The following is a 13,181-nucleotide window of genomic DNA, read 5'->3' as shown; positions in this document are numbered from 1 at the left end:
AGCTCTTCACCAGCTCCTCCGAAGGCAGCTGGTGCGAAGGGTTATGCTTTAACCCGCCAGGAAGCTTCCAGAATAACCAGATCCCCCTGCAAGGGCAGCAGGAGGGAGGGATCACGCCCCATGCCCCGCTCGCCTGAGAGAGAAGGGAAGTTTAAAGCGAACACCCCGCGCTACGGGACTACCAACGGCAGCCGGGGCCGGCGGGAGGAAAGCCCGTTCAGCCCTCAGCCCCGGTGGCCTACGGCACGAGGAAAAGCAGTTTTACACTAAGCCCAGGCCAAGGCTCTGCACGTCCGTTTAAGCAGCGACAGACGGAGGAGAAGCCGTAACGAGCCGCATGGCGTCGTGGGATGTGTGTAAACGGGGAAAGCCACCGACCCTGCCTCCGGCCCCCTCAGAGGGGCGAGTACGGAAGGAGACGCTGTCCTTACACCTGGCTTACCCTCACAGCAGGGAGCACACCCGCCTCTCCTCCAGCCCTTTCCCCCGGCTTCTGACCGGCAGCTTCTGGCAAGGGTGCTGGAGAAACGAGGCGCTCTTCCCTCACAGACGCTTGGGAGAAAGGGAATGCACAAGCACATGGATTAGGATACAAGAGGAAAGGTAACTCCAGGCAGTAAATCAGAGCCCAGCTCTCCCAGTAATGAGGGGCAATCCGGCAACACACAGGTCTGCTGACGGCAGGGTGGGCATCCAGCAGGAGAGGAACAGGGAAACCACAGCCAAGAACACAGCACCTTGCTCCAAGCTCCCCGTTCTGCATTCTTGGGGGGTAAGGGCATCCGACTGATGGCACTGGAGCGTGCTCCCCTATCCTCCCCTCGATAACTTTAAGCAAGCAAGAGGCATTTCCTGGTCCCTGGATAGATCTAGAGGGATCATTTTTATTTTGGCTCCACTAAACACCTAGGAGCCAACCCAAAACCCGGCAAAAGCGAGGGGAAGCTTCTTTTCCCACTGATGCTGGCTCTGCCCTCGACAGCATCGCGGGTGCTGCAGGGCCTGCAAAGCGCGCGGCAGCGACCGCGCCTGGGGAACTACGAGGGGCAATTTTAACCAGCCAGATCACGTCAGGTTTCAAGTCTGCTCCAGTTTGGCCCGGAACAACTACGGAGATAAAAAGCAAAGGAGGAGTGTGCCACATCCCTTCCTGAATACTCCAGCCTAAGGGCAAAACCTGTGCAGCTCCCGGCAGAGGTCGGTGATGGCGAACACGGGGAGAGCTACCCGTGAGAGACCAGGACCTGCTCTGGCAGCTGCCTGGTGCCATCCACACCCTCAAGAGGGGCAGCTATGGTGGTAGGAGACAGGAAACCAGAAGAAAAAAACATGTTAGTGTTTACATATCTTCCTTTCCCAAAGAGGGATGAAAAGGGCAAAGCTCTAGATCCACCACCTATCGTGGCCAGTCCTCAGTCTTGTTAGCAGGAGGCAGACGCTCCAAGGAGGCTTCTTGCCACAGGAACACAGAGGAGATGGGAATCTTGGACACCTCATCAGGAGAAAACCCTGCCCCTGTGAGGCAGTAATTCCATCCCTGCTTCGAAGGGGAGCAGAGGGGATATGGGGAGCAGAGGAACAGGAAGGAATTCCTGTTCTTTCTCCCTCACTCACTTGGACCACAGGTCCAGGTGCTTAGGAGGGTGGATGTTCCCTACGAAGCATTCAAGGCAATGGCTATGGAGACACCAGCCTCTGGTCTGGTCCTCAGGAGTGTGTATTTGCTGCATCCTAATTCCATTTCCCAAGGACCACAGAGATGTTAGTACCAGGGAGCAAACTGTGCCTACATCAACCATTCAGGAAGAGGAATAGAAAGCAGTCGAGTTGTCAAACTGGAACAAAAAACCCACCCAAAATCACTTTTGGCCACAACTCCAGGCTCTGGCCAGTCATGTTCCACACCAACCAGGAGGCCAGAGCCCCAAAACCCTGGAGCTTTGCTTCAGTTAATTCCACGAACAGCCTTGAGAATGGAGTCCTGGCCATTCCCCAACCTCTGCACCGCTATCGTGTCTGTACCCACAAAAGCTAATGGGAAGTGCCCACTTCTGCAATCTGCACTCTCTAGGAAGTGATATGACTTGCATGTTTCTGCTTCAATAAATTAAAAAAAAAAAAAACAACAAAAGGAGGGAAAGGACAGCCTGTGCTGGCAGTTTCCCCTCTCAGAATTCATCATCGGAGCTCAGCAAGAGGGTCTTCTCGTTGTCGCGGGCCCCGGAGCAGCTGTGGGAGCGCGAGATGACGTGGCTGCCATTGCGCCAGGGCGGGCCGTGCTCCAGCGTTGACTGCTGGGTGTACTGCTGGTAGGCTGGGGAGAAGTTGTGGATCGCATCCTGGACTATGTCGTGGGGGTTCATGGTCTCCTTGAGGCTGCTGGAGATGCTCTTCATGGGAGCGCAGCGACCTGTTGGGGTGAGATGGGGAGGGACAAGTGAAGAACGCTGCCGCCTTCCCCCCTCCTTGACACGAGGGTCAGGGGAACAGGGAACATGCACTCCTAGATCCTGCAGAAGTCACTTTACAGCCTTCCTTGAGCAGCTGCTGAGGGAACGCCACACAAACGGTGTCAGGTTTTCCCAGTCACGGCTCCTGAAGCCCAGCCACTGCTAGCCAAGCGAATCCACCTCGGCACCCAACGGGGGGATTCTCACACCGTGGGAGCGGGACGTACCCACAGTGACAACCTCCACTGCATACTACATGCGCCGGCTTGGGCGTGCAGCGAGGACGGGTATGGAGGTGCTCCTGTAAAGGGTTCCAGAAGACAAAAACGAAGGAAATTCTACGAATAGTGGAGAAGCGGTGTTTGCCATTCCCACTTATTGGAAACCAGACTGATGGGCGGTATCGAATCGCCCATGGGAAAGAGATCACGGAAGTGGAAAGCAGCGCACAGGAGGGAAGGGACGGGAGCAGGCAGTACCAGAGGCAGAACCACCCCACAGCTGGAGGGTGTCACAGTGATACCGTGAAGGAAACAACAGTTGGAGACTGTCCCACCCAAGTGCTGGGCACAGGGGAAGGCTGTGTGTCCTTCTAGGAGCTGCCATTTCTCATGACTTCCCGGTCCCGTTTCCAGCACGGGCTTCTGGCTCTGCTCAGTCCTGGGGATGAGATTCCCCAGCCGACCAAAGGGTGCCATTCATCTGCAGCATTTACGAAAGCAGAGGGAGGCCGGGGTGAGGGCAGACCAGCTCCCTCAGTGCCTCTACAACTCTTTGGAGAGAGACTCGCACAGTCCCGACACAAACGCTCTAATGCCACGTGTTACGCACTGCTCACGGGGCTGGTTTGCAGCTTATGGTTCAGACAACCCAAAAGCAGCTGCGTGAGGCAGTCGAGTTAGAGACCTACAAGGCAGGGTGACAAGGGACAGAGCAGGTAGCAGGCAGGCTAGGAATCGGGACAGAACAGCATCCCGGTTAAAAACCGACAGAGACAAACACACAGAGCATGCTGTACCTACCGTACGGGCCATATGATGGAACAGCTGCATCAGGGACCAGTGGCCAAAGCAAGGGATAGATAAAAGGGAAAGGAGAGAGAGACAGAGAAAGAGAGAGAGAGGAAATAACAAGAACTGAACAAGACCCACCACCGAAACATCCCCCACCGCACTGGCCTTCCAGCTCACCCTTTCATCACACACGGACCTCATCTACCCCAGCTGCAGCCACTCTCCTTCCAAAACCTCTGGGGCTGGCTGGGATGGCAGGATCATCTCCATGTGCACTGCCCAAGGGCTGCTGTCTTCCCACACCTCAGCACAACTCCCCCCAGCAGGAAGGAACCCCTTTATTTAGAGAATGCCAAGTGCACTTGCACAGACTGGGCATGAGAATCACCTTTCCCAGAGATAACATCCACCTCCCTCTTCCCTGGAATAAGATTTCAAGCTGCCCAGCCCTCAAAGTCGTTGCAGAAAGATCCTCCTCCTCCAAGCCAAACATATTGCCAAAGCACAGGCTCATCTTCTTGAGCCAGATTCCAAACAGAGCCTGTTTCAGGCCCTGTCCCTCCTGTCTTCAGTCTGTTGCACAATTGGGAGGGATGGAGTTCCCCTCTGGGGAGACAGGAAGGAGGACAAACCCACCCTACCAAAAGGATGCAACTTCTTGCAGCCCTCAGGTCTGCAACCAGCTCTCGTGGGTGGCACACTGGGGAACTGAAAAGGGAACGAGGCAATTCAGGCAAGGTTTCTGCCCTGCAGAACCCTTGCGCAACACATCTGTTCAGACACCACAGAGGAGGGGATGTCATGTTTTTCAAAGCACTCAGGTCGGGAGTCCTGTCGGTGTGTTGGCTGCCAGGGGGACCAGTCTCCTCCCCACCAGACAGACACGCCGTACGCGCTGGCGCATTTCCTACCTTGGGCATCGAGTCTCTTGTCCACGTACACCTTGTACGTGAAGGCGTGGCGCAGGGCGATGGCCGCGAAGAACATCTCCACGCAAATGATGAAGTCCTGATAGCCAGCAGCCACTGTCCCTTCCCCCACGGACACGTTGGCAGAGTGGATTTTGGGGATGGCACCGCACTTCTCCAAGATGGCCAACAGCATCCCTAAACAAAGCAACAAACCCACGTAAACATGCAGAAAGCGCGATCACGTACTAACTGCGAGGAAGGGGAACAGTCTGTGCAGCTGCAAAGCCATTTAACACAGAAACTACCGTTTCTGTAGTGGCCCACCATGGAGCGGGCTAGATACTCCCCCCTACAACTGTGCGTACTGCAGAGAAAGGAGCAGTCAACGAGATGAATGCGTTTAAGCAAACAATGTTCAATTACTGACCCTCTGCTAGTCTCAACTGATGGATGACCTGCGGAACTCGCTGCTGCAGGGCTTAAGCTCAAAAGGGTGCGGAGCGGTCAGCTCTTTCTGCGCGTGATCTCCACACCTCCACTGGCCAGAGCAAAAACTGAGGTAACGGAGCTTTTCATTTTAATCCTGAAATGGTGTTGACACACCATTCCAAGGAAGATGTTTCTCCCTGTCCATAGCCAGGTGGCTTCAGAATTCCAGAGAAGACGGGAAGCGCATGACCAGATGGCTCGAGGTGATAAACTAGACAGCTTATTAGTTTGTAGACAGGGAGGATGGGCCATACTCCAACAACCTAAATTCCACCTAAGTTCCTACTCAATTAGCCTTTGAAGTACAGCTCAGTAAACCTAAGTAGGGCACCGAACAGGGAAGCGCAGAGAGGCAATTAGCAAGAAGCACTAAGCTTAGGCGGGATTTCAGCTTTCCGAACGCGCCTCTGCATCATGTGTATTCTGATGTCCTTCCTTCTGCCCGGCGGTGCTTCACACGCCACACACGGCCAGTGTGCCGCTTCGCGTCCATCACAGACACACCATTAACATTTTATTCATAGAGCACTTAAAAAAAAAAAAAGTCCTAAAAATGTTTGGATGTGCCAGTTTTACCTGAGTGCTACCGTTTGATTGGTTAAACACTGGCAGCTCGTGCTCTGCGATTGTTTGGGGAATACAAACAGCTGATTTTACCAGGCAGATATGTACGTACATGTGGACACTGAGGATGCGGGAGCACAGAAACAAAGATGAAAGTGAGCGAAACAGCAATGAAAGACCATAAACCAAATATAACAATAATACAGCAAGACATTCTGGCTATTAATCAGCATCTGCTCTATCATCTCTGCGGAGCGCTCTCTGTGCCTACCAGGGGACGTGAAAAGCAGCTCACCTTGCCAGAAGGACAGGAAAATGACAGACTTCACCATGAAGAACTTGAGGACCGGGCTGTAGGGACTGAGCAGTTCGCGCGTGGCGAAGTAGAAAAGGAAGAGGGCATACAGCGCCAGGCTGACAGAGATGTTGTAGATGATCGTCACGTAGAGGTAGCCACTGGTTACACTGAAAAGAGAAGATGTGTGAACGCCTGAAGTTTCAGCCTGATTTTTTCCTCTTGCCACTGGGGAGTAATAAGGCTCTGTTTTCCTCCTGCCCCCCTGTCCCATTCCCTCCCCCAAACCAAGGCTGCAAAAACCTGAAACCAACAGGCTTGCCCCTGCCCTCTTCTCTCATGTGCATATTCAGCCCGTGTTGCCCCCATGTCTTTTCCCACAGCTCAGAACACACACAGACCGTAAGCACAGCTGAGCAGAGAAGGTGCAGCCGAGGCCTGCGTGACAGACACACACACTTACTCAAAGTCACCATCCTGGTACTTGCCAAAGGCCTGGAGGATGACCGTGCTGATTGCCATGAGGGGCTTCACCACACAGAACTGCAGGGTCGCCTACAGGAATGAGAGAGGAGACGTGAGAAGGCAGGACGTGCAAGAGGCCAAGTTCCCAAACCAGCACCACGATGGAGTTTCCACTGGGACAACTCAGCAAGGCAACACAACCCACTACCAACAAGAGTGTGACCCTACTGCTGGCTATCGATTGTGCTTGAGGGCTGCAGCACCCAGCAGGAGATAAAGGAGATTCAGAAGAAATGTGTGTGCTATCTGCTTGGGAAGAAAAACATCCCTGTAGGTTGCTCCTAAAAACTGCTCAGCGGCTGTCTTCCAGGGCTGTGCTGCAGCACATTTAGGGATGGTCATGCCATGAGGAAAGGAAAATCCCACACCGTGCTGCTGTACAGACACAGCAAGTTTAACAAAGGGATGCCAGGGCAGGGAAGCAAACTCCGATCCATAAAGCTAGGCAAGATGCTCCCCTGGACAGGAGGGGAGCGCAGCTCTCCGAAAAGGCACTTTGTACGCACAGCGACACGTGCTGCCAGAAAGAAGTTAAGAGCTACTCTGCTGTCACCCACACGACCTTTACTGAATCTCCCCAAAGGCTCCGTGGCACTTGGGATCAGCTCTACCCATTCCGCCAGTGTAACTCACTGATCCTATCGGGACAACGCCTCTCCCAAAGCCACCTCATTCTTCATCTTCCTGGAGACGCTGAGCTGCGAGGGGCTGAGAGAGCAGAGGGCTGTGACTCTGAAAACGTCGCCCGTGTCTTCCCGAAGGAGGCTGGAAGAGCCCAGGCAGGTGCTGACCTGCGCACATGCGGGGAGGGCTGTGTATGGAAAGAAGGCAAAACCAAACAGGAATAATTGCTTTGGATACGATGCAATTTGTTAGCGGTCATAAGACTTCAAGGAGATTAAAAACCCCAGCACATGCCAGTTAGTGAGTCACTGTAAATATGTGAACTGGAAAAGGTCAAGCTAATTGGTAAACAACTCTGTCCTCTGCGCTTCCCCTCCTTCCAATCTGGGGATGTTTTAACCATTTCCCTGCAATCCAAACCACCACGTCCTATTTTTAGTCGCTTCCCTAGAAGATGCTACAGCGTACGGGAAGCACATGGATGGTGTGTGACCCATCTGCGAGGGTCACCAGACACAGACCCAGTGAAGCATCTCAATCGAGACATCTTTAAGGGAACAAGCCGCCCACATTTCACACCGCAGCCACCCAAGTGCCAGAGGGCCGCAGGCAGACCGACGGACCCAGGGCAGGCACCTGCCCCAGAACAGCTCGGGTGGGGGTGAAGGCGGAAAGAAGGAATGGCTGTAACACGCAGATTCCCTCAGGATGAAAGGGGCTGGCAAGAGCCGTAGATGGGCAGGCAACAGGAGTGCTGGAGATGGTGGGAGCAAAGATAAACCGGGCAAGGTGCTTCTTCCAACACACATGTTCCTGATCACCACGATGGTGGATCCTGCACAGATCAGTACAGAGGCGTGCTCTCTTGTCCCTGTGCACCAGCCTACCCAGGAATTTGGCTTGAAAGGTCTTCCCAGGAATCCTGGAAGTCTAGAACTACTAGAAAGTGAGCCTTAGTGTCAAAGATCCTCACCAAGGCTCGAGCCAAGGACAGAAGTACTTAAAGATCCCTTTGCAAGACCCCTCCTGCAGAGCCTCCACAGCAGAGTTAGCAGTTTGCAAGGGGCAAGCCCGACTAGAAGAACTGCTGCCAGGTAGAGCAGCAAAGCAAAAGCAAAACATTCACCTAAGCCTGAGTTACCAAGTGAGCTGAGGATCTGGGGAAAACCAGCAGAATCTGCTCTCCACCCTCCCCCTGCCAAAAAAAAGCAACCCACCAAAAAAGTGCTTCTAGTCCTCACTGTTGTGAAAAAAACTTCCCAAACGCAGGCAGGTGCAACCCACGTGGAGATAAGAGCCAGAGGCTGTGGGACACGAGAAACAAGAGGCCTGAGGGAAATTATTTCTCCAGCACTCGTTCACCTTGATGGATGTCATGCTTGCTTATGACACATTTAAAAGGTAAAAGTTAACATTAGGAGCAAAAAGAATAGATAATGTGTTGAATCAAACACAGGGTGTACACATGAAGGCCAAGAGAAACAGGTGAAGCAGCACACTAGGAGCAGCTCAGAAAATCAAGTATCAGGGAAGAAGAGAGAGAAGCCATGAGGAAAGAACACGCAGCAGAGACAAACAGAACAGAGAAAAGAAAGACATGGTCCTCTGAAAAAGGCCAGTCACGCTGCAGAGGTTAACGCTGGATATTACTGAGGGTGCACTGCACCTCTGCTGTCCCGGCATACTGCTAAAACACAGAAGATGGGGCGTGATGTGGAGGACTCGAGGCAGATATTTAGACCCAGAGACCATAATTACACTGACCTGATCCCTTCCAAAGAACCAGACCTGCTTCACGCCGTCTCCAGAGAAACCTCACGTGTTCGTTTCAGCAGGTGAGCAAAGCCTTGAAACTCCCCTGCTGCTTCGTGGCAGCCAGGGGTGACCGACCTGGGATGAGCAGGCAAGGGCTGTATCGAGGTTTAGATCTCCCCCGTTCCCTCCCCCTCGACATACCCCATTCAGCACAGACAGACACACATGGTGAGCAATACTCGGTTCCTCCTACAAAGCACTGTGTCACGCTTAACCTCCACCCCCTCCTCGATGCCAAACCACAACAGCAGCACTGGGAATTCAGGAGGCTGTTACACAACCGTGGGGTGGCCGCAACACCACGCAGCCATCGATTTCTTAAAGCTGGGACCTCTGCAATCCAGAAAGGGAAGAGGAAATCAGAATTTCTTCCCAGGGCTAACATCAGATCCAGGAGATAGACTGGGTCTTTTGCTAAGGTATTCCTGATGTGGGGCAGAGTAGAAAATGTCAAGATCGTTCAAAACAAACCAACCAACCCACCCCGAAACACCCCCTCTTCTCAGCAGTCTGCAGGCCTCTCAAAACGATACTACAAATGCCCTCAAAGGAGTGTTCATCTCAGAAGTTCAGCAGCAAAAGGCACCATCGCCACACTCCATGGACGGCGCAGCTCCTCCAGCCTGTACCTGTTTGCAGAACCTCAGGAATCCGATTGAATAGGTTTTTCCCCACAGGCAGCAAGTCCCATACACACAGCTGGACCTGAAAGAGCCAACACAAGATGACAGGGTTCAGAAGCAAGATTTGGGCTAGAGTGCAAAATTCCTACCCTCTTTGTCTACCTCTCTGTAGCAAAGTTGCAGAACTGGTGCTTTCTCCAACCATGACTACAGTTACAGCCGTACCCTCTTTCAGAGAGGTGCTTAAAGCAACATCCTGACTCCACACCCCAATTTTCTTCTTTATTTCTTTCTTTAAGCTGAGTTGCATGGGGAGAAACAGACCCTGGAGGAAGCACACACAGCCAACTGAAGATAGAAAAGATTTAAAGGAGGAGAAGGGAGTAAGAGAAGAAACAAAGGAGTAGGCAGTTGTCCAGAAAAGCTGTGAATCAGTCCAGCTTGCCTAAGAGGATGTGATCAGCCCGATCTGTCTCAGAGCAGGGTACTGGTAAATCATCACCATCCTGGCTGCCCAGTCCCAGCAGGCATTTGCCACCTGACACAGTTTTTCAGGACAGAGACATGGTAGATGGGCACAGAAGGATGAGAGCATCATGCTGTAAGCAGAATAAATACTCACTCGATTGGTTTCCCTCTGATCTCAGACATGATGGAGCTCTCCCCTCCCAAGTACTCATAGCAGAGGCTGAGAAAGTTGTATATTACAAAGGCTGCAACGACATCAGAGTAAAATGACAACCAACTTCAGAACAGGTGCAAGGACCCAGAGTACAGGACACAGACCAAACATTAGCAGGGATCGCTTACGCAGCATCTTTCCCTTCACAGCACTGCAGGTTATTTTCACTGCATTTATCATCCTACCTCAGCATTCCCAAGACTATCTGAACTGGGGTTTGGCCAAGGTCCCAGGCCAGTTCCACAACTCATGCCAAAAGGGTCACAGGACCATTTAAAACCACGGCAGCCTCTGTTTTACTTGGCACCTGTAAGATGGCATTCTTTACAGGGTTCCTGTGCATTATTCCAGGACGTTACACTAGTACCACATCACTCGGAAAAGTTCTCTCTGATCCATCAACTGTATCTTGTCTCCTGTATTTAACCTTTTAGGTGATGAACACAGTCTCTCTCTCCCAGGTAACCAGACTGTAGACACAAAAGTTGGAAAAGCAGAGCATTTTTACCAATCAATGAAACTGTTTTCATGTCTAGCGGAGATTTTTGAAGAACAGGCTCTGTGTTTCATTTCTTCAGCTGAAAGTTCTTGCTTACTGAATAGCCTTCTCCTTGGGGCACCTCTTTTCTGCCTTCCCCAACAACCTGGTACAGGTGAGGAAAAGCCTTCTCAGACTGACCACTAATACACTGCTCCATTTCACTTCTCTTCAAGGCTCAGTTTTGCTGATACATATAAACCGAGGTGAAGACACTGTGGGGAGGACTCTCTTCGTAACTACAGACACGTTTCCTTTTCATGGGATCCAAACCCACTTAATTGTGCAGGAAGTAAACCTGTACATGCCCTCTCTGCTGCTCTCTTGACTTGTTACAATCACTGAAGGACCCTCATACAGTTGTGAGATTTGTAGCGCAAGGACTGTATTCCTAAATTTGGCACATACGGCCTTGGGGCAAAATGACAGACCAGGCGACCCTTCTTTCAACGTTACTTTCCGTGACAGTCCATACCTGGACACTCCCTAGAACGCCAACAGCCAAATCTTGGTTTTGGCCCCCAGCACTTGAGAAAATAACTAGAGATGGAGATAGAAGTCTCTCTCAAGGAACTTTGAAATAAGAGCAAAAGCCTAATAATATACAGTGCTGAAAAGGTGACCTCACCAAGCAGCCAGTTATTAGACCCGAGGTCAATTTTCCCACGTGGATAAACTTCCAAAGTCAAAGACAGACATCAAATCTAATTCTTCTACAAACATCTAAACTATGCCCTGGAAAAAGAGGTACTCAACGCTCCCCAGAACACCCACAGTCTCAAAACATTATATTAATGGCTTGTAGACATGCCTAGCTGTCAAGAATGCTACAGCATATAAAAGCTTGCGGTGTACCTGCTTCTGTGGATGTAATTGGGATACTGCTACTCCGTCTGTAATCCTTGTTACTGAACAAAGTTAGGCATGTTCACACAGCAACAAGAAAACACCAAGCATGGGAAACTTATTTAAATAACTGTGATAACCCCCTTTTGCCTGCAATTTTCCTGCAACTTGGCTGATAGCTCCCAGCATCCAGAGGAAGAAAAGCTGAGCTTTTCCTATTGTCCTCCAGTGACCCCTGCCCTCTGATGTGGTCATTACAATACCAGCTGCCCATTCCACAGTCACTAGGGAAGAGATGACATCAGAGGAAGAAACCACACACACACATAAAAAAAGGGGTCTGGGATAGAGGGAAGGGGAATATCTGCCCTGCTGTCCCCAGAAGAATTTAGTGCCAACTATTAAAGTTCACCAGACCAGCAAGAGAACTCTTCTCCCATTCCTGACCCACATTCATCGGATGGTGCTCATGACATCAACATAAAAATCCACTTGTGCCAGTGTCACCGACACCCAGGTTTGTACAGAAGCAGTCATGTGAAAGAGCAAGACCAAAACATGTTCCTCCTAACACACACCATGAAACGCAGCCCATAAATGGCCCAAGACAGCTTTAAAAGTTTATTAACAGGGTGTTCTCCCTCTGTTCCCTAACAGAGCTCCTCACACTTCCCAAAAATTAAACTAGGAAGTGTATGGTAAGGGAAGGCAGAGAACAAAAAGGCTGTTTCAAAGCAGTTCCCAGAAAAAGTAAGGGAGTGAACCTGCCAACTGAAGGTGCTCTCCCCTCCACCTGTAGTCTTTTTGCACAGCCCAGCCTGCCGAGGTGAATTTCGGAGCACAGGCTCCCTCCCGAGCAGACCCTCGGATGTTTTACAAACTGCCCAAGCAAGCAAGGCAGAGGGATACTGGCTGTTGCTACGAGAGGAGTTTCACAGAGTGGCAGGATTCCTGATGGACCTACACACGTGCGCAGGGCGGGGAAGGAGGGAAGACAAAAAAAAACCCCAACGCAGGCCCAAACAAAGATGCCTTCTGTATCACGTGCACGTGTTTGCCATCTGCTGCTGCATTCCCCAGCATTGTCATGGATGTGAAGGAGGCCTGCTGGTCCCTTCCGCTGATTAACTCGCCCACATGGCCAGAGGCACCTCTCTGCAATGCAGATCTCACCAAAGCAACCGCACCAGCGAGTTACGATGTAATGAGGGAATGGCGATACACGTTCCTAAAAAACGCACGGCTAGAGAGCGGTTTCTCTTGCTGAATGGGCAGAGGGCTCCTTTCCGGATGAGATCGGGGGGCAGTTTAGATAGCATTTATTGGAGAGTAACTGTTTCCCTTGCATAAAACGCTAGTGGTTATCATCTGCAGCAGATGGCCGAAAACAAAGCAACCGGTAACTCGTCCTGACCACGGCACCCTGTCTCCTGCAGGGCTCTGAAGCGCTTTACACCTCGTCCGCACCAGCACGTGGTGGCTCTGCTACCCTGCGTGATCGCCGGATGGGACCAGAAGAATACGTCGCTAGCTAACTGTGCCAGGAAAACAGGACAAAGCAAGCGTCCAGCTGCTCATAAAGTGCTGCTTCAATAAGTGGAGGCTAACCGATAGCCTGTTTTAAACATCCAGCTAGAATCAGATTTTTTTGGCTTTACGCCTTCCTGAAACAAAGGACCCAAGAAAATCATAATAAACTTTGTCTCTACAGAACACTGGAGGGAAGGCTCAATGCATCTTGTCATGCTTAGAAGCCAGCAAGGGAGAAGGTCAGCTGGACAGGGCTTTGAGAAAGCCAGTCTAGGG

General features: G+C 51.5%; 1 protein-coding gene across 1 annotated transcript in view; it reads right to left on the bottom strand.

Moving 5' to 3' along the window:
* Positions 1-1,977: 1,977 nt before the first annotated feature.
* TMEM184B (transmembrane protein 184B) overlaps positions 1,978-13,181 on the bottom strand; it is a 14,335-nt gene continuing 3,131 nt past the window's right edge. Inside the window, exons 3-8 of the mRNA XM_010150479.1 lie at positions 9,932-10,022; positions 9,316-9,391; positions 6,186-6,277; positions 5,723-5,892; positions 4,375-4,569; positions 1,978-2,410 (exon numbers count right to left, since the gene is read on the bottom strand). Coding sequence (XP_010148781.1) covers positions 2,169-2,410; positions 4,375-4,569; positions 5,723-5,892; positions 6,186-6,277; positions 9,316-9,391; positions 9,932-10,022 — 866 coding nt within the window. The 3' untranslated portion in view covers positions 1,978-2,168. The remainder of the gene's footprint in view (positions 2,411-4,374; positions 4,570-5,722; positions 5,893-6,185; positions 6,278-9,315; positions 9,392-9,931; positions 10,023-13,181) is intronic.

The sequence above is a fragment of the Eurypyga helias genome, unplaced genomic scaffold (genome assembly GCF_000690775.1).
Source record: "Eurypyga helias isolate BGI_N326 unplaced genomic scaffold, ASM69077v1 scaffold5654, whole genome shotgun sequence".
Taxonomy (NCBI): Eukaryota; Metazoa; Chordata; class Aves; order Eurypygiformes; family Eurypygidae; genus Eurypyga; species Eurypyga helias.
This window is presented reverse-complemented; position numbering and strand designations above follow the sequence as displayed.